The 27,892-nt window shown below is 42.5% G+C and overlaps 2 protein-coding genes across 2 annotated transcripts; both read left to right on the top strand.

Annotated features, from left to right (window-relative positions):
* Positions 1-4,559: 4,559 nt before the first annotated feature.
* Positions 4,560-6,219, top strand: LOC147629492 (uncharacterized). The gene is made up of 4 exons (XM_086812921.1): positions 4,560-4,627; positions 4,715-5,356; positions 5,586-5,833; positions 5,926-6,219. The coding sequence occupies exons 1-4, from the start codon at positions 4,582-4,584 to the stop codon at positions 6,217-6,219; spliced, it is 1,230 nt and encodes a 409-aa protein (XP_086669047.1). The 5' UTR covers positions 4,560-4,581.
* A 619-nt stretch (positions 6,220-6,838) lies between these two features.
* On the top strand, positions 6,839-8,997 carry LOC147629491 (uncharacterized). The gene is made up of 6 exons (XM_086813019.1): positions 6,839-6,914; positions 7,521-7,862; positions 7,947-8,010; positions 8,091-8,435; positions 8,524-8,732; positions 8,817-8,997. The coding sequence occupies exons 4-6, from the start codon at positions 8,229-8,231 to the stop codon at positions 8,992-8,994; spliced, it is 594 nt and encodes a 197-aa protein (XP_086669145.1). The 5' UTR covers positions 6,839-6,914; positions 7,521-7,862; positions 7,947-8,010; positions 8,091-8,228; the 3' UTR covers positions 8,995-8,997.
* Positions 8,998-27,892: the final 18,895 nt, after the last annotated feature.

Below are 27,892 nucleotides of genomic sequence, written 5' to 3'. Positions count from 1 at the left end.
TAGCATATCCTTCACAATATCCATCTGTATTTTTCGAGGACCAGCACTTCTCTGGGTTTTTAGCACTTGAGAAACAAACATTTTCACGTGCTCCAACATTGACCTTGAAGTTCCTGGCTGAACTGGATGTTCATGCAGCCCAGTGTGGAGCATCATTCTTGTAATAGTTGTGTCACGAGGCATTACGTAATACACAATACATCTACACACTTGCACACAATGTGCAGTTTTGCAACAAAAGTGACAAACTATTTTAGATTTCTCATCCTCTGTCAAAAGTCCAATTGCAATCTTTTTTGTGAGATGTCCATGAAAGAAGGTGTTGTTATACCTTTTATTGTTCAAGTAAAAAGGATAGCTGAGTCTATGGCACTCCAAAGTACCAACACAATAGCTAATACGCACGGTACAACTTACAGACATGTTTGATGTTATTGGACGTGTCCATAGGTGACCATCATATTTTTGCTCCATTCCATCCATATTTCCTATTTTGCCATATGTTGGTGGAAACTCTAGGATGGAATCACCATCATAATGTCTTGGCACCTCCTGGACTTGGATGACTCGAGTAACTTTTTCCAACAATGAACGCAGAAGAGAAGGTTGCTCCTTCTTACGAAGAACCGAAAGTATACTCTCTGAAGCAATACATTCATCTTCAGAGATCTTGTGCTTTGAACCTTTTGGATTGCTTGTGCCTTCACCTGGTTGCAAAATAGTTGCTGAGCCATTCAAGTCACTCTCAGAGGAGGAGCTCGAGATATGAACATGGGTGTTTTGTATCCCTAATTCTTTATCCACTGAACTCTCCAAATGTCGGACATCTTGGGCAATGTCGTCAGCACTAGAATCAAGACTATCAGCAGCACAAAGAGGACTACATTGTAGCATATATGTTTTACTTCGAGAAATATCTATGAGATAGGTTTTATTGCCCTCCATATCATAATGAGCGATGATTTCCTGTAGGCTTCCATCGGTCCTAGTAGCTTTCACTCCAGAAAGGGTGTGTGAAGAAGGCAAAAACCCTTGTAGATATCCGTGAGACTGACAAGCGTGGTCTGGTGGAGAAGTATTAAAGTTTGAGATTTTTTGCTACAGCCATCAAGCTCCCACTCAAAGGTAACAGTGTGCTCCATAGGGAAGGCAATATGAAGATGCAGAAAGGACAGGAGAGACGAAAATGTGAAACAGAAAGGACAGGAGAGACGAAAATGTGGAATGAAAATATAAAAACGAAGGAGCAGGTGGAGCAATCACGATTGAGAATGGAGGAGGTTGAAATGATAAAACAAGGTGGAGCAATCACGGTTGAGAATGTAGGTGGTTGAAATGATAAAACAAGGTGGAGCAATCACGATTGAGAATGACCACGATAAAATTTTTTAATAAAAAATATACAAATATATATGTATCTACAAATATATAAAAAAATACACAAATATAAACATTTATTCTAAGTGTTATTTTAATAACAGGCTTATCTCTTTGTAAATACACACACACACTTGTTTATATTTACACACACTTGTTTATATTTATATTATTATATTGTATATATTCTAGGCTAAGAACCCCGGATGGGGATATATGTAAATACACATACACACACGTTTATATTTATATTAATATATTGTATATATTCTAGGCTAAGAATCCCCCGACGAGGATATATGTATTTTAGTGTGTGTGTGTATTTACAAAGAGACTAGTCTTTTACTTATTTTAGGATATACAAATATATTAGATTATATATCTAGTAGGCTACACACACACCACACACATTTATTAACATCAATATATATATACATATTTAAATAGCCTAAACTATAAAATGTACGTGTGTACAATAAAACACATAGAGCCTAATACATTTTTAGACATTTATTAACATCAATATATATATACATATTTAAATAGCCTAAACTATAAAATGTACGTGTGTACAATAAAACACATAGAGCTTAATACATTTTGACATACATATATGTGTGTGTATATGTATCTATTTTTAGGCTAAGTATGTTTTAGGCCACACACACATATGTGGTGCTTAGTTTAAAGGGTACACGAAGAAATTTAGGGTACATGAAGGATTCTTTCAAAACCCAGCAACCACGCAGACGAATGCGCCGGCAGAAGCAGACAGAAGAGGTAAGTTTTTTTTTTCTTTGTTCTCGATTTTCCTCTATTTTTCTTTTCTCTGCGCCGGCAGCGGCTTCGTGCGCCGGCAGCGGCTTCGTTGGAGGTTTAGGGTGTTGCTTACTTAACCACCGGCCACCTCCTCTCTAGCTAGTCCACTCTCTAGCTAGTCCACCTCCTCTCTAGCTAGTCCACTCCCCCGGCAGAGCCTGGGGATGGTCTGCGCTAGCGCAGACCATCCCCAGGCTCTGCCGTCGGGGGGAGTGGACTAGCTAGAGAGGAGACCAAAAAGCACCATGTCTACATGATGAATCTGGACCCAAAAAAAAAACCAAAAAAAAAACTGTATCAAACTAGCTACATAAGCCTAGGTATCCATGTGAAGCTTGATGATGTGACACTGTATGGTCATAGATTGATACCATCCTCCTCCAGAATAGAACGCAAAACAGTCATAGCATCTCCCTTCGATGATGGGAACAAGCCATGTTGTCGAAGGATATCCTGGATCAGCAGCTGCAGGGTGGAGGGATGAGGCCTCACATCTGGGGCGCCTGCCTCTGAACACCCCGTGTACATTGGGCTAGAGGATCATGCATCCATGTAGGTTGTTGTGAAGTTGGCTGGTCCTGCTGCTGCTCTCGTCAGGACACTATAGTTGGTGTCTGTGACCCAAAGATATCTATGATGGAGGTTTGGGAGGCGCCTCGCTGGCCTCCTCTCTAGCAAGTCCACTCCCCCGGTAGAGCCTGGGGATGGTCTGCACTAACGCAGACCATCCCCAGGCTCTGCCGGGGGAGTGGACTTGCTGGAGTAGAGTCCTGCATCTCTCTCATTTGAGTGCATGCATCTGCTTCATATCTCAGGCTCGCTTGTTCACAGCAAAGCCGCCTTCTTGTCAGGGGAGGAAGCATGATGCTTGCTCATGTGATGGTCTCCTCTTGCATGGCTGCTGCTTGGAAGTGGTAGTGACTTGGTATGAAGAAGGAGGAGGCCGTAGGATTTTTAAGCAAGAGAAGTGTCGAGATTCAATAGGTAAGATCTATGTTTCCCTACCTTTTCACTTGGTAAAGGAAATCATGGATTCTTACCAAGCCAAGGTCCTAGGCTACTAGCAGACATCCTCCATGGGTGGATCAAAAATAATTGGCTCTCAAGAGGACTAGATATTGACCAAATATAGTACCTTCCCAACAATATAGTACCTTCTGAACAACTATTTTAGCTTCATGTTCAGAGATGAGGGTATGGCAGGCCTCTACTCCAGCAAGTCCACTCCCCCGGCGGGCAGAGCCTGGGGGATGGTCTGCGCTAGCGCAGACCATCCCCACAGGCTCTGCCGGGGGAGTGGACTAGCTAGAGAGGAGGACTTGCTGGAAGAGAGGCCATGGAGGTGGAGCCGGTGGCGTTTGAAGAGGTGGAGCCGGTGGCGTTCAACTTTCCAAATTTGCTATCGCTGCTGCCGTCTCATTGCCAAGTGAAGCCATCATTGAACAATGCATGCTTGAAGTGATAAGCATGTTCATGGGTGAGCATAAGGAATTTGGAGATCTACATTTACAAAATCTACATGTTCATGGCTACTTTCCTCGAAGGTTTCAATGAAGTAAAGAGCTCATGGGGGTGGCACATCTATCTTCAAAATGAATTTCGGAGATTAGCAATTGATTTTGCCATCGACCTGACTCTCTCCATACCTTCCACCCCATCATCAAAGGACATTCAAGGAGTGTTTCATGGTCAAATTTTTCCAGTGCAGCATGTCAATTTTTTTTTAGTAAATCCTCCACTTCAACATGAGGCCATCCAAAACTTCTTGCACTCACACTGCTTGCGAGTGAGAAATCTAGACAATTGTAATCTCCACCCACCCTAGCTTAGATATTTCATGTTGTATATGGCCAAAGGCCCATTGTTGTAATGAAAGTCGGCCATGTAAGTCTTGTATATGTAAAGAGGACACGTGTGGGTGGATAAACAAAGCCCAGTTGTATATAACTGACTTATGAGGGTGTCTAAGGTCACTTCTCATAATACAATCTGCTATTGAGCTCAAGCTTTGGAGATCCTTCCTTCTTGATTGTCTAGTTCTCTTCTTAATTCTTGCATGATTCTATGTTTATGTTTATCTTTGGCTATGGAATCTTGTTGAGTTACTTTCTTGCATATGTGAGTGCTCTTCTATTAGCTCAGGTTTATTGGTTTCTCCTCAAATGTGCACTCTAACCAGAAGAGCCCATTGCAACTCTAGCTCTTCAATATAATCCGTGGCTTCACTTCATGTCTATGCTATTCTCTCTCTCCCCACACACACACACACACTAGTAGGAGATGTTTGTGTGTGAGGTTGATGTTTTCCTATATACATGAAGTAGGGTTTATGTGTGATTCAGCTCAAACTTTTTGCTACTCATATTCAGGGCAAAAGAAAGGAAGATGGCTCCAAGAAAAGCAGGAAAACAACAGGCAAAGACTAAGAAAGGTATATGATGTGAATAGCGAAGATTCTATTGAGATTATGTTTTATTGTTTTAGATATGCTTACTTGGGCTTGGTGTGTTTCTTACAGACAACAGGGGATACTCACTAAGATCTGGGCGTGTTTGTTTGACTCTTAGCGAGGAAGCTCAATCACGGACACCTTTGTCCTCACATGTATCTCCTGTTAGAGAGGAAACAGAAGCGCATAATTCTCTTGGTCATGAGGAAGAAGTGCTTGTGTTGGAGAACGAAATGAGCTCACCTCCTCCAACTCACACGGAGATTCCTGAATCTAGTACTGGTCAAGGGGAGACCCATAGAAGGCTTCTTGGAAAATCTATTGAATTGGGATTGCTTGGTGATGTATTCACTAAGTTTTTTGTGCAACGCAATTCCTCTACCCCATTGGTCCCTTTATGCAGGCTGATTCCAAATGAATCCATCCGTACAGTTTCTACCCAGCTTGAGGTGTTTCGTGATTCTTTTGACTGCCATGGTTATGTCGAAGCATCTCCTCCTTTTTTAGTTTCACTTACACGTCCAGGAAGCTCTATGTATTTTGCGGTCACACAAATAGACTTGCAAGAATGGGGACCAAACTGGGTGGTACAACATGACAGATTTGAGGATGAAATCAGAGGAACTGAGTGGGAGGATCTCAGTGGTAAGAAGTTTCTTGTATGGGATGGTAATCATCGTGTGAAGGCATGGATGTCTCGAGTGCGCGAAGGTATGTTCTTTTGAATGTCATAGAAAGATTTTATGCAACATTAAAAGTAATATATTGTAATATCTTTATTTTGCTTTCTCTAGCTTGGTCTCATAGCCCCTCACGCCATGTTCGGGTCAAATGTCAATTTTTGGTTGTGGACAAGAAGCAAGAAGGAGAATTGCTATTGGCTTTGCAATCTCAAAATGAGTAAGTGATCTCTCTCTACTTAATTATGGACATTGTGAAGTCATAGTTAAGTTCTTAGCTCATTGTGACTCTTTACAACACAGATTGGTGCGCACTAGTGTGACACCCACATTGTCACATGAGATCTTCATGTTTCAACGATTTGGAATGGCGGACAAATCATCCATATTGGACTACCTAGGTGAAGACGTAAGGAGGTGGGCTTTAATGGAGCTTAGTTTGGAGCGACGAAGTGGAGAGCAATGGTACAATGCTCCAGCTACAATCTTGGCACAGCTTGTGTGGAAGGTAGTGTTTGCATTTCCCAATATCATTAATAAACGGATTATCAATGTTTTTTAATCGTGTGAGTGATAATGAGTCCTTTTCGTTATACGTAGACACCGTTTGAAAATGCGGTGAAGCAAGCTATATCATGCATTGATAGACATGCCATGGGGTTGCAAGAATATGAGACAAAATGTGAGAAAGCCAGACGTGGTGTAGAGCAAACATTTCGAGATAGAGCGTACAAGATGCTCATAATTGCAAACCCATCCAATGGTGATGCATTCTTTCAACTCGTATATAACTATGATTGGTCCAAGAAGGGATTGGTTGCTCTGACCAAAGAAAAGCTCTACACAGTCGCCATATCTCGGATTTCAACTCAAAGGTATGTCACATGTCAATAAACCTCCCTTAACATAAACTAACCTTAATATCTAATCTCTTATGGGTTTGGTATGATGCTGAAATAGGAAGACGGAATTGCTTTAAATGCTTATGACCGGGAGGGCAAAGGACAAGGTAATTTCAGAGATGTTTGGGGATAACAAAAAGACGTTGCTGCATATGAAGAAAGAGTTGTATTGGGAAGAGCTAATAGGGGAGGCAGACTCTATCTTGGAGGGTTTATTGGTATATGATGATGTTATCTACATCCCACCATTTATGCAATGGGTGCAAGAGGAGCGATTGAAACACATACCATGGGCCTTCCATGAGGTGTGGGCAAAGATTGGAAAAGTAAAGGAAGGCCAAAAGCAACCTGAGGTGGAGAATGCCGCAAAGAGGGTTGTCTACAGGTATATATCTTCCAATGCCATTACATTTTTGTAGAAAATACATATACGCTTTTACAAAAATATTTTAGTACTGTTTGTTTTATTTTGGACATGTAGGTGGGTGCAGCTACTCATTGGCCAAGGTCTAATGGACGAAGAGACGGAAGCAATCAAAGAATGGGTAGATCCAAATTCCTCGGAAACAATGTATCCGAAGGAATGGGTTGAGAGAGGGGTTTCTGATATGGAATTTAAGAGATGTCCTTGGTGGTTGGACTATCCTCTAAATCATGTGCCTCCAAGTGAGGAGCTCCTAGAAAAAGGTACTTTTTTGCTTTCTACTAAATTATATGCATGTAAATGTAAATGTATATGTTTATGTAAACCTTCCTACCTATACATATGTAAACTATCCATATGCATATACATATTAGATACATATACATACAGATATATACATATACAAATACATATGTATATACATATGTATATATACATATGCATACATAAATACATACCTACATACATACACTAAATTCCTACATACATACAAAGTTCATGTTACATTTAAGAATTGGCATGTTAGATTTTAAAGAAACATTGTTAAGTTTTGATATATACATACCTACATACATATACATATAAATAGATACATATACCTACATACATATACATACACATACATATACATAGACACATGCCTACATACATATACATAGATACATACCTACATACATATACATATACATATACATATACATACCTACATACATATACATATACATATACATATACATATGCATATACACATACACATACATGTACATATACATATACATAGATACATATACATCTACATACATATACATATACAAAAAGGTATGGGGATTTTTACCTTTTTACTAATTATCTTGATCTATTTCTTGAAGAATTTAAGAATTGCCAATCTGAGCTTGAAAGAGAGCCCCCAACTCAAGAAGACTCTAGAATACCTTCCCCACAGCCAACAATCTTGACCCAGTCTCCAGTAGTTGGATCCTCGCGCGTGGCCCCAAAACCATCCACACCACTGTCACGAGTGCCACAATCACACCAAGAGCATACATCTACATCATCTCAAGTGCAACGTGAGAGGCGAACAAAGAGACGTCTTGACATTATGCATGATGTTCAAGAGGGAGACCCCACAAATGAAAATCAAGAGAGAGACCCTCCAGAGCATCTTCAAGAGGGGGAGGTGTCAGGACAACGTGACATCATGGACATGACTAGTAAGAGTACTTTCCATTGCAAATTTATTTTGAGAAGTGTGTGCTTTCGAAATGCATCTCATTTTTTGTCTTGTTTACTTGCAGGTGAGAGATGTTTTTCACACATATTGCTGGTAGACATCCACACTCTTTCGGAGGGCTCAGATAGGTAAAAAGAATAATTTCACCATATAATTAGTTTTCCAAGTTGTACTTACCAAAACCAAACATCATAAATCTTTTATGTAGTGTGGAAGAATTCTTGATGAAGATTCCCAAGGCTCTATCTCATAGAGGTGCTCCCTCAGATACAGTGGCTCGCCTCGTATGGGCTGACTTTCCTACAGGTTTACAAGTTGTTGATGTAGATACAGATGGGTGTCCCTCATGGAATCAAGTTTCTTCATCATTGATACGTGCCACACTCAGTTTTGTTGGTTTGTTTGTGGGGCTGATGAGGGTTGGTTTGTGTGTTTGAGTCTAATGGATCAACTTCCTAAAATATATTCCATGGGAAAGAAAGTTGGATTGGTCATGCATCGAACAATGTCTGTTCATGTGGAATCAAGTTATTTGTATGACAATGGAGAACGGGTAAGTCATAATCTCTAAAATACTTCCCTTTGTGTATACATGTTATGTGGTATGGATATCCAAACATAATGTTTTCTCGTTATGGTAGGTGGATACATTGGCGCTTAGTATGTTCTATCGAGTAAATTGCCATGTCCCTATTATTGATCGTGAGGCTGGGCAAAATGTTTCAAAGAAGTTATTCAACGCTCAACGAAATTTCATTTTTGAGAAGAATAAGAAGCATCCATTCCAACGCACAATGGTCTTGGAGCGCTACATTCGAGGTGGTGCAGAAAGATCTCCTATGTTCTTTAGGTGAGACAATTTTCATTCTAGTCATTTTCATAGCTACTTTTTCAAAATACTTAGATGCACGTTTATGATTGTATTTCATTGTAGGTGGCTAGTGGAGACCTTCTCAAGTGAAGGAGATAGTGTCTTGGATGTTTTTGCGGGATGTGGAGGCTTGGGACGTGCATGCCAAGAGTTAAAAAGGCACTATATGGGGATAGAGAATGACATGGAGGTAGCCAAAGCATGTCTGGGAGATTTCTCATTAGGTCGGGATGACATGTAGAAGAATGCTATAATTTGTGGATCAAAAGACTTTGTATTCGAGATTGTCATGGTTTGGAAGTTTAAAGATCGATATATACATTTTTGATCTTTAAAAGATTGTGTTTTATATTTAAGTAAGTAAGAAAGTATGTATGTATGGAATGTATGTATATATGTTAGTGCTGCGTAGGTGGCTCTTGTATATATGTATATGTATGAGGTGTATGAATGTAGGTAGATATATGTATGAGGTGTATGAATGTAGGTAGATATATGTATATATATAATTATATCAATAAGTATGATGTGGATCAAAGACTTTGTAATCGAGATTTTCATGGTTTGGAACTTTACAGATCGATATATATATTTTTTATCTTTAAAGGATTGTTTTTTTTCCTTTAAGTAAGAAAGTATGTATGTATGTATGTATGTATGTATGTATGTATGTATGTATGTATATTAGTATGTATGTAGGTAGCTCTTGCATGTATGTATGTATATGTATATTTTGTATGTGTATATGTATGAGGTGCATGAATTTAGTTACATATATGAATATATGTAACTATATCAATAAGTATGATGTGGATCAAAAGATTGAAATTTATATTGTTGATCTTTCAAAGCTTGTTATTTATATGTAAGTAAGTTCTTGGTCCTTTACAAAGCTCATAGTAAGTTCATGGTCCTTTGCAAAGCTCGGACTCCTTGTTCATTGCTCCAAAAAGCTCGGCAAAAAAAGCTCGCAAAAAAAAATCCCCCTTTGTGGACACTGCTGTTGGAAAGGATCTGGATTTTTGTGTGCAGAAAGGTCAAAATGTTGGAACCTGGCCTTCACTAGTACTGGGGTGAATTGGATGCTAGATGCTGCAATGCCACAGGTTTTGAAGACGAGGAGGTTTGTTGTGGGTGAAGTGGACATAAATGATTTTGTGGCACATATGGTTGATGTTTGGTATGCAGTGATGCAGTCATTGTGTTTCATGGATGTCAGGGAATGGGATGGTGAGTTACAGCAGTTTCCTTTTGATCCTGGTGATAGCTGCTGAGCATGAATGCTCTAGCAGATGGGGGGGTTGGCAAAGTATGTCAGGCGTTTTTTTGAGAGATGTTTTGGGCTTGTGTACATATGGATGCGTGGTGTGTGAAGAGTTTGGCCCTGGAATGCCTTGGCAGATGTACAGGGTGGATGGTTTTGTTTTTGGTTTGTGCAGGCCTATCCGGAACATGGTCTGCTATAGAGATGATGTCAGCTGCTCGGTTGCTTGAAATGTGTGTGCGTCCCTTTAAATGAGTGGGCACTAGCAGGTAGTATTCGAAGGTGTGTGGAAGCATGGGCAATTAAAGACTGAAGGGGCCAAGGTAGCCTTGAATTTGGTGTGAAAAGGAACGTCTTGGTAGCCATCCTCCAGGCTTAAAAGAAAAATAAAAAATGACCATCAACGTGGCCTGCAATGAAAAAGACACTTGGCTGCTTGTTTATGTTTCCAACACGTTGGCCAGCACGTGAAAGAAGGGCCACCTAGAAGGTTGGCGTGGAAGTGGGTAGAAGTAGTGAAAAAGTGGCCACCTTGCAGAGAGCAGCTCGGGCTACTGCAGCACGTAGGCGCGGGGGAGACACCTAGCATTGGGGTTTGTGTTTGGCAGCCAGAGAGCTGTCTGGCGACGAGCAGCAGAAGGGCTGGATGCACAGGCGAAGAGCAGAGAGTTGCTTGGGTTGCTGCAAGCTGTGGCTACTGCTGCTGGTGTAGCGACGTGGAGGACTGAAGGCGACGGGCTCGAAGGTGCCAGCTTGTAGAGGGTAGCCACTTTGGTGAAGCCCTGTAGTCAGGGGACGTCAGCGAGGTGAGACCACAGGTGGTCGGGCTGGCGGGCATTGGTGGTCGTGTGGCTGGTGCAAAGAGAGAGAGAAAGAGCCGCCTTGGTGCCAACGTGTAGAGGTCACCAAGGAGATGCTGGTGGCGACTGCTATTGAAGATAGGTGGGCAGAGAGGACGGGCTAGGGAGCCACTTAAGTGAAGAGCCTTGGTGCTGGTGGATAGCGTGGTTGGAGCGTAGGAGGAGATCAGAGGCGAGTAATGTTGGGTGTTGCGGTGGCAGGTGATGCCAACATGTGAGAGGGCAGGTTCGCCACAAAAGGGACGTGGAGGTTGCTGTGGCAAGCTGATAGCACGCCAAAGAGAAGGGGTTCAAGGGGCAGGTGGTGCTTGGGTTCGTTTTTGTGAGGCTGGCAGAGGATCAGCACAGAGAGAGAGAGAGAGAGAGGTGTTGGAGTAGCTCTGTTGTTGGCGACACACACAGAAGTGATGGGGCTGCAGAGAGAGTTGAGGGTTGCTGGTGGGGCGCCCTCTGAAGAGAGAGTGGCCGGGTTCTTTCTGGTGTGGTTGGCGAAGCCACGGATGCTACTGGTGCTGGTCGTTGCATGTATGGTTGCCGTCAGGGCAGAGAGTGCAATGCAGAGAAGTGTTAAGGTGTTTGTGGTTGAAAAGGCTTGGTCGTCAGACGTAAGGTTGTAATTCCTGAAGCGGTGTGGCCGTGGTGGAATTCCCTTGGTAGTAAATCCAGGCCTGAGTGTTTGTATGGTTGTGTGAGTAAGGCTTCTGTGTCAGGAGAAGCTTGTATGATGTTTTGACTGGGAATATAATTGCTGGGTGTTTGTCTATGGTGCCCCTGTCTTGTGCTGTCTTTATGGTGTGGGTGGTGTGGTGAACAGAGAGAAGTGTTCCAGCCGGTGGCTGGTGGTGCCCTCGTTCGTGGTGTTTATTTCCAAGGTTGTTGGAGTGGACAGCTATAGAGGCAGGTGATTCCGTGTCCAAAATTTTCGACAGCTACTAGAAAGCATGTGAGGTGAAAAAAAGAAAAAAGACCACGCCTCTATAGTCCTTCACCTCCCAAACTTTGAAAATACTAACACAACGGAGGCCCCACTAGCCACCGGGCGGCTAGAACACTTCTCACTGTTCACCACCCACCCACACCAGAAATACAGCTCAAAACCACGATAGACAAATGATCATCTAGCAAAAACATACACAGCACCATCCACACCATACAACTTTGGGAAATCCAGTCCCATCTTCACTACACTTCAAACAAACTCAGCAGTTACACGAAAAACCAGGACTCTGGCTAGGATTTACTGCCAAGGGAATTCACCCTTGCGTCTGACAACCAAGCCTCTGTCTCTCGGTCTCTGCTTCTCTTCAGAGGGTGCCCCACCAGCAACCCTCCTTCACTTCCTCTGTAGCCCGGCTACTCTTTGTTCAGCTGCTACCTGCCAAGTGGTGTCGTAGGCAAGCCCCACTGTCTCCAGCCCACACATCAGCATCTTTACTGCAGCCAACACAAAACAAAAACCAACCACTTCTCTCTTCAGAGGGCGCCCCACCAGCAACCCTCCTTCACTTCCAACTTGTCCCCTCTTCTCTGCTTCACTACCATCAGCCCTCGACCCTTATGGTACCGGCCCTTTGCACCTGTCTTCAGCACTACCAGCCACCTCTTCAACAACTGCTTTACGTGCCAGTGACACTTGAGACAGCTTCCTCACAGTCCCTTGCTAGCCAGTTGTCCCTGCTACTCCCCTGCTCTGCTGTGCTGCAGCCCAAGAGAAGCATCCCCTCCCTTTTTCACTATGCCACCACAGCTCTCTTCTCTAGGTTGGCTCCCTGCTTCTGCCGAATCACCAGAGCCAGGCCTTCACATCAACAATGCGGCAACATTCTCTCCCTTTGCGCCTGCAATTGCAATAATACCTTGTAGCCAGCCTCTTCGCTCTGCTGCAGCACCTTCAGCTGTGGTCCAACTTCTCTTCGCTGCTCTCCCTTAGCACCTGTGGTGGCTGCACTCCTTTGCGCCTGCACACTAACGACTAGCCCTTCTCACCAGGCGGCCACTTCAGCACCCAACTCTCCAGCCCATTTGCTTCACACAGGCGGTCACACACGGAGTCCCCAGCTCGTCGTATCAGCTCCACAGCGGGCCTTTTTTTGTCGCCCAGCAGCCACGGCCTTCGCTCTCCAGCCCATTTGCTTCACACAGGCGGTCACACACGGAGTCCCCAGCTTGTCGTATCAGCTCCACAGCGGGCCTTTTTTTGTCGCCCAGCAGCCACGGCCTTCGCTGTCCAGCTCATCAGAATCACCAGCGCGGCCTCTTTTATCTCCAGGCGGCAACTCCATTTTTGTCTCTGGTCCCGCCGAGTCCCCAGCCAAGCGTCCACTCCTTCGAGGCGGCAATCTTCACGTCTTTGCCAACCCTCTAGATGGTGTGCTGGCGCGGCAAACAAAGCTTCCACGTGGTCTCCTATAGCTGGTCACACTTATATTATTTTTTTTATTTTTTTCAAAAGCCTAGAAGATGGCCGCTTAAACAAAGACCCCCAAAGCAACCTTTCAGCTATCCTGGCTAGATCAACTCTGCGCCGCCAACAAAAGAAGTATCCACTCTTTCTTAGAGGCGGCCACCTTCACACCAGCTGCCACTTTTTCCAAATCAGTCTCGGTGCCCTGCATTTGGCAACCACCCACACACCATACTGCTGCAATAAAAAACTTCCAAATCTCTAGCATCTGCTCCCAAAAAAAATGTACGTGTACCAGCTCACTGCAAAACCATTCACTCTGTACATTTGCTAGGGCATTCAGGGCAACGTTTATTCACACACCATGCATCCCTTATGTACACAGACTCAAAACACTTCTCAGATTTTTACCTTACAGCAGCAAGCTCTAATACCAACTGTAAAGCCCCCATAGGACCTGATACAAAAGCTAAACAAACAAGGTTAGTGCATATAGAAGGGTATAGGTAAACTCACCTCCCAACTGAAGATTCCATGAGGAATCACTCCCAACATAGGCCAAGCCAGTCATCTTGGGCATCCCATACCACCAGAGCTTTTCCTAAGGGACCTTCGATAAGATTGCTTGTGAACTACCATGTCCATGGCATGAGTTTGGTCCACGCATAGACCAACAACCAACTCGATGTGATGACTGAATGAACCATAATAACCCATAAGTTACTTATATAGTGACTCTTGTCGCTCTATAAATTACAATCCAGTAACCATGGATTAAAATAGTAATAATAACCTGCATATGGCCTTCCCCTAATCCCAAGATTCCCTAACTTTGACTAGATGAGGCCCTAATCTTGAGGATTAGTGTTGAGTACATAATATGTGGGCTGCAATGTAACTGCCTCTTCCTTGGTGTCCTCCCCCTTCTTATCTGAGACATCCTACAAAGCATTTCATAATCAAACTACTAGTACACGAAGTCCCACTTCAACTTCTATTAGAACTTCAGTGACTTCTTTTACCACTAGCTTCTCAATAAGCTTCATATGATCAATTATAAGGATACAACTGTGATTAGGGAGAGGGTACGTTAACCACATTGGCTAACATTACTCTAAACATGCGACAACACTTTCAGGCCATATTTTTGTACTGCACAATACGCTTTTGTAGAATGATTATGGGAAATCTCTGAGCTTACAACTTGTGTAATGCTAGAAGATAGTCAAACAACGAGCTTACATTTCTAAGCTTTTCATAATATCAAGAGTATTTTCTCTCTCCAAAATTGTTATAACAATGGTACCTTATAGGAGGTATCTTAGTCCTCCCCTACTTAAAGAATTGAAATGTCCTCATCTTGGTGTTTGAAGGATCAAGGGATCCCTACAGCCACCTAGCAACATTTAGACAAATATGCATGCTAGAGAGGAAAACCAATCTTAGAACTAAGATAGATGCCTTTTGGATTGACCTTAGAAGGTAATGCATTGGTTTCAAATGTTAAAAGACTCGCAAAAAGGGACCATGGAGGATCTTGAGCTAGCATTTACCATGGGCTTCTCTAAGACTGGTGTCAAGCATAGATCGGTTACACAATTGTACCAATTCAAGTAGCTTAAGCATGTGTTTAATGTGTGAGAGACTATATTTTAATCACCTCAAGAACTTAAATAGCAGATGTCCTACTAAAGAAAAATCGAGATAAACCGGTTGATCTCATTGTTCTTAGAGAGATTAAGAAGCAAACAATTGCATGATTCATTGTATGCCCAAAGATATAGAATTCTAGTGGAGTGTTGCATAAATGTAATGGATTTTGATGATAACTTTATAAGCATCCCTTCTATAGAGAGCAGAAGATTGGATGCTTTGATCAAAATAGAACCCAATGTCAAAAGCTCAGATACTAGAAAAATGGAAGAGCTTAAAAGAGCAGACGACATTGCTAAGGTAGTGATCAAAGGGCTAGAAGAAGTGTGGAAAGCCTCTCCTAGGGAGATATGCCATTTGCATTTAGCTCCAAGATAGGAATAGGAAATGACGGTGTGCAGTTTGCAAAAGTAACCACATGGTGCATGAGTGCCCAATCTTGAGATTAAGAGGAAACCAATGGTGTGGGTATTGTAGAAGATATGGAAATCATGAGTTACCTAACTGCTACCATGCACAACAAATAGCTAGAATGACGGGAGTGCCTTCATTACCGTTAGCTCCTCAGCCCCATTAGCTTTATAACCCCGCCTATAGCTGGATGAAATGCTACTCATGTAGAAATGAATTCTATGTTGGTAAGAAACCCATTCATAACATCAGATGTTCTACCTCCGGTGTTACAACCATAACCAATGCTACTAGGAACCATGCCAATGAGGCTAATTGATATGCAACACATTTCATATGGATCCCTTAGCATGTCAAAAATTTACACTATCTATCTAGACTCAATCCTTGGTCCACCCTATCATTCAGGATAACCAAGGCTAATGATGTGGGGGACACATAACAATTGACTACCTTAATGTAAATATCATTGAGAGCCTATAGACCAGGGGATTTTAATGGCTCAAGGAGAGCCCCTCTTGCCTGCTTTAGATGTCAAGGCCACCATAGAGTGGTTGAATACCCCACGAAGATAAATCCAGAAGTGGTAATGACATATCTTCCACCTTTGGATAGATGGTGCATTAGATGCAGCATAGATCACTTGATTAGTGAAGTGCCCGCATAAGCCTACAACTTCAAATCCATCTGCCATCATGCCGCCACCATCAGCATGCTTTGGGATAGTCAGTGTCATAAGCCAACCTTCTTCAAAGGAAGTACCAGTGAGGATTGTGACTAGGATGCAGGCCGCCCAACAAAAGAAAAATCAACCTAGTCCTTAGTCTATGACCCAAGCATCGAAAACTTCCAAAAGTGTTAAAACCAAGAAAAGAAATAAGGATACCATAACAAAGGAAAAGCTACATTGCCCCCCTCAGAGACAACAAAAGCACCCTTGATCAGTGAACTGCCCGCCGCATAAGCCTACAACTTCAAATCCATCTACCATCATGCCGTTAGCCACCATCAGCATGCTTTGGGATAGTCAGTTTTGTAAGCCAACCTTCTTCAAAGAGAGTACCAGTGAGGATTGTGACTAGGATGCAGGCCCAACAAAAGCAAAATCAACCTAGTCCTTAGTCTATGACCCAAGCATCAAAAACTTCCAAAAGTGTTAAAACCAAGAAAAGAATTAAGGAGACCATAACAAAGGAAAAGCTACATTGCCCCAATCAACTAGTAGGGAGCTCAAAAAGTCCTACTCCTAAAGAGACAACGGTAAGAGTGTCACAATTGTGACATGGTATCAGAGCCCATTACGGGCTATGGGTGTGTGAGTCATTCGCACACAGGAAAACCCTAATCTTATGCTCAGTGAGTGAGTAGCCTTGAAGCTTTGCAGGAGGAGAATATTCAGCCCATTTCCCTACTTTCTATCTCAAAAAGTGGATGTGCAGCAAAGGAAGAAGGAAGAGGACCTCTCAAACATTCACTTTAGAGCCCATTCTATCCAAAGGGCCTCTCTGCCAGGGAGGCCCTTTGGATGCTTTCTTTGGATGCTTTCTGATGTTGAGAGAGAGCAGATGCATTGACATTGTTCAGTGGATTTAGTGATATGGTTTATGCACATTTGGAATAGAGGTGTGCAGTCAGATTTTGCCTATTTTGTTGGGGATACTTTGCCAAATTTTGGTTGGGATTTTTTCTGCTTGGTGAAACATGTTATCAGAGAGCACGAATGTCAATGTGATTATGGGCAAGAAGCTTGGAAAGAATAATTATCCTACATGGAGATTCATAATCAAGAACTTTCTTATTGGCAAAGACTTATGGGAATGTCAATGTGATTATGGGCAAGAAGCTTGGAAAGAATAATTATCCTACATGGAGATTCATAATCAAGAACTTTCTTATTGGTGGCAAAGACTTATGGGATGTAGTAGATGGCACAGAGGCTAGACCACAGGGTGATGATGCTGCAGTCAAAGCATGGGTGAAAAAGACTCACTAGGCTATTTATTACATTACATGTCCATTACCATAGAGGACAACATACTTGGGCATATACAGGACAAGACTACTGTCACAAAGATGTTTGGGATGCAATTGCCAAGCTGTTTGAGCAAGCACTAAGGCTCGAAAGCTGTAGCTAAAATAGGAGTTGCATGATGTGGAGCGGAAGTAATCTAGTATTCAAGAATATGTCTTGAAGATCAGGAGCATTACCGACCAGCTTGGTAGCATTGGAGTCAAAGTTAATGATGATGACTTAGTTGCAGCATGTTTCCATGGCTTGGGCAAGGAATATCAGTCACTTGACACTAGTATCTCTATGAGAGAGAACATCCCGTCATTCAATGACCTCATCCCCTTGTTGGTTAGTGAGGAGACCACGCTGACTAAAGAAGGAGTCATTGCAAGCACAAGTGGTGTCTCCAATAGTAGCAAGAAAGAGGAACATGCATTAGTTGCAAGTGGCCATTGGTGAAAATGCACGAGGCTGAAGTTGAGGCCAAGGCCGTTGAGAGACTACCAGGGTAATCAAAATCAGCCCCAGAACAACCAAAATCGTGGTGGATATGCATGAGGCAAGGGGAGACCCCGGGTCTTGCAACTACTGCAGTATTATAGGACATTATGCATATGAGTGCAAGAAGAAGCAAGTGGACATACGCTCAGGAAAGATCCCACAAAGCAACTATGCTTCAGGAGATCAAACACATGGGGAGACTTACTGGCTATGCAGCATGTCCTTGGTGCTATGCACAAGGCCGATGAGGAGTGGTATGTGGATTTCGATGCATCCAACCACATGACTCCTCATGTCGAGTGGTTTGACACTATGAAGCCAGTGACATAGATGTCCTATGTCTACATAGGAGATGACACAAAGCATGAGATTACACATACCGGGAATGTGCTTATCTAGGGTGATAATGGAGTTTCTTAGACACTTGGAGATGTGATGTATGTGCCCGGTATTACCAAGAATCTCATGTTAGTTGGCCAAATGACTGAGCGAGGACTTGAGTTTCACTTTAATAAGAATGGATGTATGGTGTTGGATACACAGGATAACCGTGTGGTTGCCCATGCAAGAAGGTTGTCCGTATGTTTAAGTTGAGTGCCATTATGCCTAGGGAGAGGCAGGAGAATTTGGCCATGCTTACCGCGCTGAAATTTTTGACATTGAGATGTGGCATAAAAGAATTGGTCACATGAATTTTTAGCGTCTACAAGGACTCCCCACCGCAAATGTAGTTACAAGTGAACCCAAGTTTAAAGTCACAAGGCCATCATGCATATGTCGTGCTTGCTAGTTTGCCAAGCAAGCCTACAAGCCATTTCCCAAAGGAGGGGAAGAGAGCACAGAGAGTGCTAGAGTTGGTGCACACTGATGTATGGACGGCTTCTCAGCCTAGCATGAGTGGGCTGAAGTATTATGTGTCTTTTGTGGATGACTTTACGAGGAAGACTTGGGTGTATTTTCTCTACGGCGCGAAAAGTCAGAGGTGTTTGACAAGCTCAAGCTCGTTTGCACCATGGTTTAGAGAGAGACTAGACAGAGGATAGTTACCATCCGTTCGGATGGAGGGGGAGAATACATGTCTAGGAAGTTCACAAATTATTTGGATTTGCATGGCATACAAAGGTAGGTATCATCATGTGCATATACACCACAGCAAAATGGTGTGGGCAGAAAGGAATGTTGAAATATACAAGTGAATAGGGTGTGTGTGGGAACAAGCTCTTGGATAGAGGCTGTAAAAGAGAAGATGTAACTGTGAAAGAACCTGTGAAAAGGTTAGAAGAATCTACTGGGAGAGAATAATAGGTAGCATGAGGGAATTTAGGAGTGTGGAGATATTCTGGGAGATATTCTGGGAAAAGAGAAGAGGTGGAGAGAATCAGGCAAAAGGTGGAGATATTCTGGGAGTGAATCATGGAGAAATCAATGGGATTTGATGCTTGATGTAAACTCTATAAATTGAGGCATAGCCCTAATGAGAATTTGCTGGTTTTTGAGTATCCATGCCTACATTAATCTATGTGCTAATTATTCACTAATTACGTCTTAATCACTTGCTAATCACTTTGTTAATTATGTTGATTCTAGTGTTTGATCCACCATAGCTCATCATTTTGCTCAAATTTCAACATGGTATCAGAGCCATGCCTAGAATCAACCAGATTTATGAGCCCATTAGTGAATTAATCAGGATTATTAAAGTAATTAGCAAAAAAATCAGTTTTTAGTGAGTTTTTCATCTTCCCCTTCACCCCCAGCCAGTGGAGGACTCTATTCTCCATGCACAGTCAACATTAGGACTTGCCCTCTTAACACAAGCTAGCCAACACATCTAGCTATAAGCACATCAAACGGCGTAGCAAAATGCGAAAGCGTTGAGGAGAAATCGGTGTTTCTTTCAGCGCTGTTTTTTCTGAGTAAATTGCAGATCTACACTTCATCAGTTCAAATTGATTCAATTCCTCCTATCCCAAGGGGTAATCAAGCATGCTCTACAAGCTGGTGAAGACAAAAATCAATTTCATCAAGTCTACAGAGAGATCCAAGCTCTTCATCAAATCTGCAGGTGACTTTGGTAAAACAGAGATTAAGCTTTCATTATTTGGTCAAATCTTGTGTTTCTTGGCTTAATCCTCTACTAGACTCATTGCTATTGATGACTTTGAAAGCATTTGAGCTCATTTGAAGTGGAAGGCACCATATCTGAGCTCCCCGCATACTCTGTTTTCTGCACACAAACAAGAGCATTAATTTGCTAATCAGTGATTTATCAGTGCTAATCACTGTACTTTGGTGCAATTGAGGGTTCAAATTAACCATTAGGTATCTGATACAGATCCCTAAAGCTTCAGATTGCAAATCGGAGTTGGTTTGATACTCCAACCATCCCGTACAAATTGGTTACTCTCAATTTAATGTAATTTCTGGTGATTTTATGCTGATAAAATTGTTGTAATCATCTATTAAACACCAGATTGAGTTGTAAAAGGGTAGACACTGCCCTTGAATCTTGAATTTGGATCAAGAGGTAAGACCCCCTTCACATCACCATGAATTCAGCACAGGAAATAGCCAATTTAATGGGGAACAGTTTTATACATGGCAAACAAAAACCATGTATTTGCTGATGAGGAAAAATCTGTGGGGATTAGTTGAAGGGAGAGATGAATGCCCAGAGAGAGGGGAAAATGAGTGGAAGAGTAGGAATGAAAAAGCATTGGGGCTTATTGCACTCAGTTTAAATGATGAGATCATTCATCATATCACAGGGATACAGTGGGCAAAAGATGCATGGGATGAACTCAATAAATTATTTGGTACACAAGCAAAAAATTCCAAGATAAATCTATTAATGCAATTCTACAAACTGGACATGAAGGAAAGTGAACCTTTAATCACACACTTGAACAAATATAAAAGCATTAAGCAACAGCTGGCAGCTATTGGCAAAAAGGTAGAAGATGATGAAGCATTAGCTGTACTTTTGAAGAGTGTGGACAAAGGAGATTATGAAAACATTGTAGCAACACTAAAAAATGTACCTGAACTGAAGATACACGAGATAGAAGCAGCTCTACTGGAGCAAGAGAGCAGAGGCAAAGAGAAGAAAGAGCTCGACTCAACAGCAGGAGAGGAAAAAGCATTCTTCACCCGAGGAGGATTCTCTCGAGGACGAGGACGAGGAAGAGGCAGAGTAGGAGGGAGGACCTTCACTTGCCACAAATGTGGAAAGCCAGGACACATGGCGAGAGACTGCTACAGCAAACCCAGTGAAGAAGGAACGACATCGGCAAACTTCATGGAGGCTCCAAGAGAAGTGGAGTCGGATCATCTTTTCTAAGAGAGAGAGAGAGAGAGCCCACAACCCAATGTAACCTGCCCCAACAAAGTAAAACCACCTCTGAGCCACCGATGATGTAGGCCAAGTGGTAGATGTATGTGTGAGCACTTTAGTCAAGGTCGCGGGTGTTGAAATATCAAGCTCGTATACAGCTGGAGGATAGCACATGGGTGCTGACAGAGTGACAGTATGGTAGATAGATATCGTGTGGTGTGTTTATGACCGCGTCCAGCTGGTCATGTGTGGTGTGGACATTACATTAGGTTTACTTTGTAGTGTGGACATAACACTATGTTGTGTTCTCCTTTGTGTGTGTGAGAGAGATGGTGACTATGGCTTCTCTCCTTCTTTATGGTTGATGATTATGGATTAGGGTTTGCTTCTCTTGTGTGTGTTACATCCTGCTCCTGTTTTTTATCATGGTATCAGAGCCAAGAGCTCATTAGCTGTGTTGTGTGAGTGAGTGAGAGAAGAGGGAAGAAGAAGAAAAAGCTGTGAAGGAAGCCATTGAAGCTGTGGAGCAAAAGAAAGCTGTGGAGCACACACCGGCATCAGATCTGAGAGCTAAGGACCATTGGTGAGTGTAGCAAGACCCCCTCTGCAGATTGCAGGTATCAAAGAGCAAGTTCAGTGAAGATTGAAGTGCATAGAGCAAGTGAAAAATTTTGGTTTTTTCTCAAAGCTTCCATGGAAAGCTTGAAGTGAATGTATACTCTTGGCAAATGTATACACAAAGGCACATGTATTCAGGCTTGCAAATGTATTAACAAAGTGGACACAAACAACATACAGGATCTTGAAGCAGATTGATGCATACAGATTTGAGCAAAATCAAGTGAAAGTGAGTTTATGCAAAAATTTCTAGTTTTTCACAAAAACAGAAAACATACCCCCCGTGGAGGATCAATTGCAGGAGCTAGAGGCAAAATTGAGCTAAACCCTTCATACCCAAGGTAGATTAGGTCATTGCTAAGAGGCCTATCTATTCAATTGTGATTTCCCCTCTCTCTACAGCCCTCTGGAGCAGGCGGTGCATGAAGATGCAGAATTCTGGACAGTTTTCAAAGATTTCATCATAATTCACTCATTTGGACACCAAATTGAATGCTTTAAAGCTTGGAGAGTTTAGCAAAGACATTGCTAAGGCCTTATGATGATTGGTTTCAGCTCATTTCATGTATTTGGAGCTCATTGAAGTGATTTATCAGAGGTGTGCAGGTTTGCAGAAATTCTGTCCAGAAACAGAGCATTTTTAATCAAGGCATTAATCTTTGTGTATATCAAATTGGCCTAATTCCTTTGGTACAAGTAAAGTTCTATGAGTTGCTAAACTTTTGAATCAAAAAGTTTTGGATTTGGAGAAGATTTGAAGGAGATAGAACAATTTTAGTGAGAGGTGGTACCTGACAGGTGCAGAAAAATTCAAAACCAGAGGTTACAAAAATTGATGGTTCTCATTCCCCTTGAAGAATTGGATCAAACCCTTCTAGGATATGTTGGAGCAATGTGTTGGGAAGCTAATGAAAGTTGAATCATTGAATTTGGACAAGATTTGAAGGATTTAGAGCATAATCTTGACTGGTTACTGGCGAGAAATTACTGGCGAGAAAAAAACCAGAAATTTTTTAGTGAAGGAGTTTCATTTGATTTCAACTTTGATCGAGTGTACATTGTTGGTGAGTCATTGTGGGATGTTAATGCACACAATTTGCAAGCATTTGATGTGATTTGGAGAGATTTGGAGCATTACAGGTACTTCGTACATTGTAATCGAAAGGGTACATCTACTCTATTTTTTTTGCAACAATGGGAGATGGTCCGATACAGATTGTTGGCGAGAAGCTTGATCGCACTAACTTTCAAGTGTGGAAGTTTCGAATGAAGAGCTTTTTGAAAGGCAAAGGTTTATGGAGTCTTGTCTCGGAGGAAGATCCGGAGCCATACCTACCTCCTCAACCAAATAATGCTCAGTTACTGGCTCACAAGCAATGGGTAGAGCGGTCCTCGAAGGTGTTGCATTATTTTTCAATATGTGTAACAGATGCCTTGCTCATTCACATCCAAGATGCAGATACACCGAAAGAAGCATGGGGTATATTGTGCCGTATGTATGAGACAGACACTGGTGCAAGGAAGATACAACTGAAGCAACAGATTCACAGTGTCACACGAAGGAATAGGAGCATACATGAGTATGTTCAGGAAATCAAGGGTTATGCTGACTCCTTGTCATCGATCCATGCCCCGATGGATGATGATGATTTGGTTGCCCTCACATTGCGTGGTTTAGGCAAAGAGTACAAATCTTTTGACACTTCCATCTCAGTAAGGTTGGGAGGAATGCCAGACTTTAATGAGCTTGTGTCACTGCTCATTGTTGAAGAATTGAAGCTTGGCCTTGGTGGTATGAGTGTTACAGGTGGTGCATCCTCGTCAAGCAATGATGAACATGCAAGAAATCAGGCTTTTTACTCATCTAGAGGCTCTCGAGGCAGGGGGAGATTTACCCCTCGAGGCTGTGGAGGACGTGGTTGGAATGACAGGTCTACTCAACCACAATCAAATCAGAATTTTCAGAATTCACAGTCATCATTTGGATCACGTGGAGGACGTGGATTTCAATCCCATAGGGGGAGATTTGGAGCAGGTGCTCGTGGTAGAGGACGATGGCAAGGTCCTCAACAAAATTTGAATGGGATTGAATGTTACTATTGTGGCAAACTTGGACATTTGGCAAAAGATTGTTACAAAAAGCAGAATGATGCGAGGAATGGAAGACCACAACATGGAAATTATGCATCTACCAGTAACAATGATGGGAGTTCAAACCATCTTTTTGCAATGAAGCATGTTATGGGGACAATGGATTCTCAGAATGCTCGAGATGAGTCATGGTATATGGATTCAGGTGCCTCAAACCACATGACATGTCATGGTGAGTGGTTTGAGAAGATGCAACCATTGGATACAAATGGTTATGTGGTCACAGGAGATGATACTCAGCATCTTATAACACATGTTGGCAGTGTGCCTTTGAAGATGCATGATGGAAATGTGAAAAATATGTCAGAAGTGTTATATGTACCATCCATCACAAAGAGTTTGGCATCAGTAGGACAAATGGTTGAGCAGGGACTACAAGTTAGATTCAATGAGAAAGGCTGTTTTGTGGAAGATTTTAAGCATGGCTGTAGATTGGTTGCCAAGGGCAAGAAGGAAGGAAGGTTGTTCAAATTGGATGCAGGCATACCAGAATTGAGCTCAGCCATGTTTTCAAAGAGCAATGGGATTGTGCAGGACATTGACATGTGGCACAAGAGGATTGGACATGTCAATATACAGAGATTAAAGAACATGCAAACAAGGGGCATTGTCAGTGGATTGCCTCGATTCAAATATGATGGTCATATGCATGTTTGTGAAGCCTGTCAGTTTGGGAAGCAGGCAAGGTTGAGGTTTCCTAGAGAAGGAAACATGAGTAATAGACCATTTGAGATAGTGCACAGTGATGTATGGGGCCCAGCACAAAATCCATCTATCAAAGGAAGTCTATACTATGTGACATTTATAGATGACTTCAGCAGGATGACATGGATATATTTCTTGAGAGAGAAGAGTGAAGTGCTGGAAAAATTCATGGATTTCAAAGCTCTTGTAGAAAAACAATATGGCTGTTGGATTAAGTGCCTGAGAAAAACAATATGGCTGTTGGATTAAGTGCCTGAGAAACAGATGGAGGTGGTGAATACACCTCAAAAGCATTTGAGCATTTCTTGCGGAAGCATGGGATAAGAAGACAGTTGACATGCAGGTATACACCTCAGCAGAATGGTGTGGCTGAGAGAAAGAATCGTGTCATATGTGAAGTGGCAAGGGCAATGCTCAATGAAAAGAGCATGCCAGATTACTATTGGGCAGAAGCATGTGCTACTGCAGTGTATATCCTGAACAAATCACCTACAGCAGCCATTCATGGAAGCACGCCTGAGATGCGGCTTACAGGTTACAGGCCAGATATTGGACATTTGAAAGTCTTTGGATGTGTAGCTTATGTTCATGTGCCTGATGAAAGAAGACGGAAGTTGGATCCTAAGGCAGAGAAATGTGTATTTGTTGGATATGCACAGGATCGAAAGGCTTACAAATGCTATAACCCTCAAACTAGACAAGTAGTCATCTCACGAGATGTGGTATTCGATGAGCTTGCTAGTTGGTATAAAGCCAAAGATGAGGGAGTCATTGACACACTTGAGGCTAATGTGCCTGTGAACTTGCCCTCACAAGCAAGTTCTAGTTCTACTACTATGTCTGGGCCAGCAGCAGAAGCTGAGAGTAGTAGCAGTGTACGTCCATGGTCAGGACGTCTGAGACATGAGAGTGTTAGCACTGGCAGTAGTGCTATGGATAAAGGCAAGAAGAAAGTTGAAGGAATTGGGATCACAGGTTATGATTCTTCTAGCTCAGAGAGTTTGGATGAGGAGCTCGGGATACCTGTTGTACGCACACCTGGTGTTAGGCAGGACAGATATGTGCCACCACATGCTCGAGTTACAGGTGTACAGAGTGACCCGCACGCATTGCAGAGATCCCAGAGAGTCAGATATCCAGTGGAAAGATTGACATATAGAGATTTTGCTATGCATTATGCATACATGACATCTATGGTAAAGCATGTGGAACCTACATGCTATTCAGAGGCTATTGGAGAGCATGTATGGCAGAAAGCCATGGATGAAGAGATGGATGCTTTGGACAAAAATGATACATGGGAATTGGCTGAGTTACCTAAAGCAAAGAATGCAATTGGATGCAAATGGGTGTATAAGGTAAAGTGCAAGTCAGATGGCAGCCTAGAGAGACATAAGGCAAGGCTGGTCGCTAAAGGATATGCACAAACTTATGGTCTTGATTATGATGAAACTTTCAGCCCAGTGGCTAAAATGGCTACAGTGAGGTCTATCATTGCATTAGCAGCACAAAAAGGTTGGGCTTTACATCAAAATTGGATGTAAAGAATGCTTTCTTGAATGGTGATCTACAAGAAGAGGTGTACATGGAACAGCCAGAAGGTTATGTACATCCAAAATATCCGACTTTTGTTTGCAGGTTAAAGAAAGCACTCTATGGTTTGAAGTAAGCACCTCGTGCTTGGAGTGACAAGATCAGCAGATATCTTGTCAGTATTGGATTTGTGGTTGGAAATGCAGACTCTTCACTTTATGTAAAGAAGACACATGATGGTATCGTGATGATAGTCATTTATGTTGATGATCTGATTATCACAGGTGATTGTGGGAAAGGCATTGATGAGGTTAAGGCCTCTTTATGCAAAGAGTTTGATATGAAAGACCTTGGTGATTTGAGGTTCTTTCTTGGCATTGAGGTGATTAGAACAGGCAAGGGTATATGGTTGGTGCAAAGGCAATATGCACTTGACATGCTGGCAAAGTATGGTATGACAGCATGCAAACCCATGTTGACACCATTAGAGCAAAACATGAAGCTTAGGGCTGATTTGGGTGATGAGCTTGATGATATCACCATGTACAGGCAAATGGTTGGTAGCCTTATCTACATGACCATTACGAGGCCAGATCTCAGTTATGCAGTTGGTTTGGTAAGTCAGTTTATGTAGAGTCCTCGTAAACCTCACTTGGATGCTGTGAGACGGATTCTGAGATACGTCAAAACTACCGCGCATTATGGTCTTTTCTATGAGGCAGGAAAAGACATGCATGTCTATGGATATACAGATGCAGATTGGGCCGGTAGTGCATATGACAGGAGATCTACCAGTGGCTATGTTTTCAGCCTTGGTAGTGGAGCTATGAGTTGGAGCAGTAAAAAGCAACCTACAGTTGCTTTATCTACCACAGAGGCAGAGTATCGTGGAGCAGCCATAGCTGCATGTGAGGCTATGTGGTTGAAGAAGTTGCTAGATGATGTCAGGATACAGAGTGATATGAGAGTTGTCATTCATTGTGACAACATGAGTAGTATTCAGCTTGCTAGCAACCCAGTTTATCATGCCAGGACCAAACATATTGAGGTCCACTATCACTTCATCCGAGAGAAAGTGCTAGATGGGCATGTTGATTTGACATATGTGCAGACAGATAAGCAGGTTGCAGATATCTTTACCAAAGCACTTGGTAAGGATAAGTTTGAGTATTTCCGTACTCGATTGGGAGTCCTAGAGATGGACATGTCGAGCTTGAGGGGGAGTGTTGAAATATCAAGCTCGTATACAGCTGGAGGATAGCACATGGGTGCTGACAGAGTGACAGTATGGTAGATAGATATCGTGTGGTGTGTTTATGACCGCGTCCAGCTGGTCATGTGTGGTGTGGACATTACATTAGGTTTACTTTGTAGTGTGGACATAACACTATGTTGTGTTCTCCTTTGTGTGTGTGAGAGAGATGGTGACTATGGCTTCTCTCCTTCTTTATGGTTGATGATTATGGATTAGGGTTTGCTTCTCTTGTGTGTGTTACATCCTGCTCTTGTTTTTTATCAGCGGGCACTTATAGTAGCCTTGGACACATAGAGAGAGAGAGTGTCAAGGACTATGGAGTTTAGGGACTTGAGGCACTGGTCGCGGGCTATCAAGTAAGAGGGAAACTTGATACAGGGTCCAGGTGTGTTAGGATTATTCACTTGAGGGGAGGTGTTGAAATATACAAGTGAATAGG

Source organism: Cibotium barometz, chromosome 18, assembly GCF_041138505.1.
Source record: "Cibotium barometz isolate CiBa-2024 chromosome 18, ASM4113850v1, whole genome shotgun sequence".
Classification (NCBI taxonomy): Eukaryota; Viridiplantae; Streptophyta; class Polypodiopsida; order Cyatheales; family Cibotiaceae; genus Cibotium; species Cibotium barometz.
Note: the sequence above shows the minus strand (reverse complement) of the source record. Positions and strands in the feature narration are given on the sequence as shown.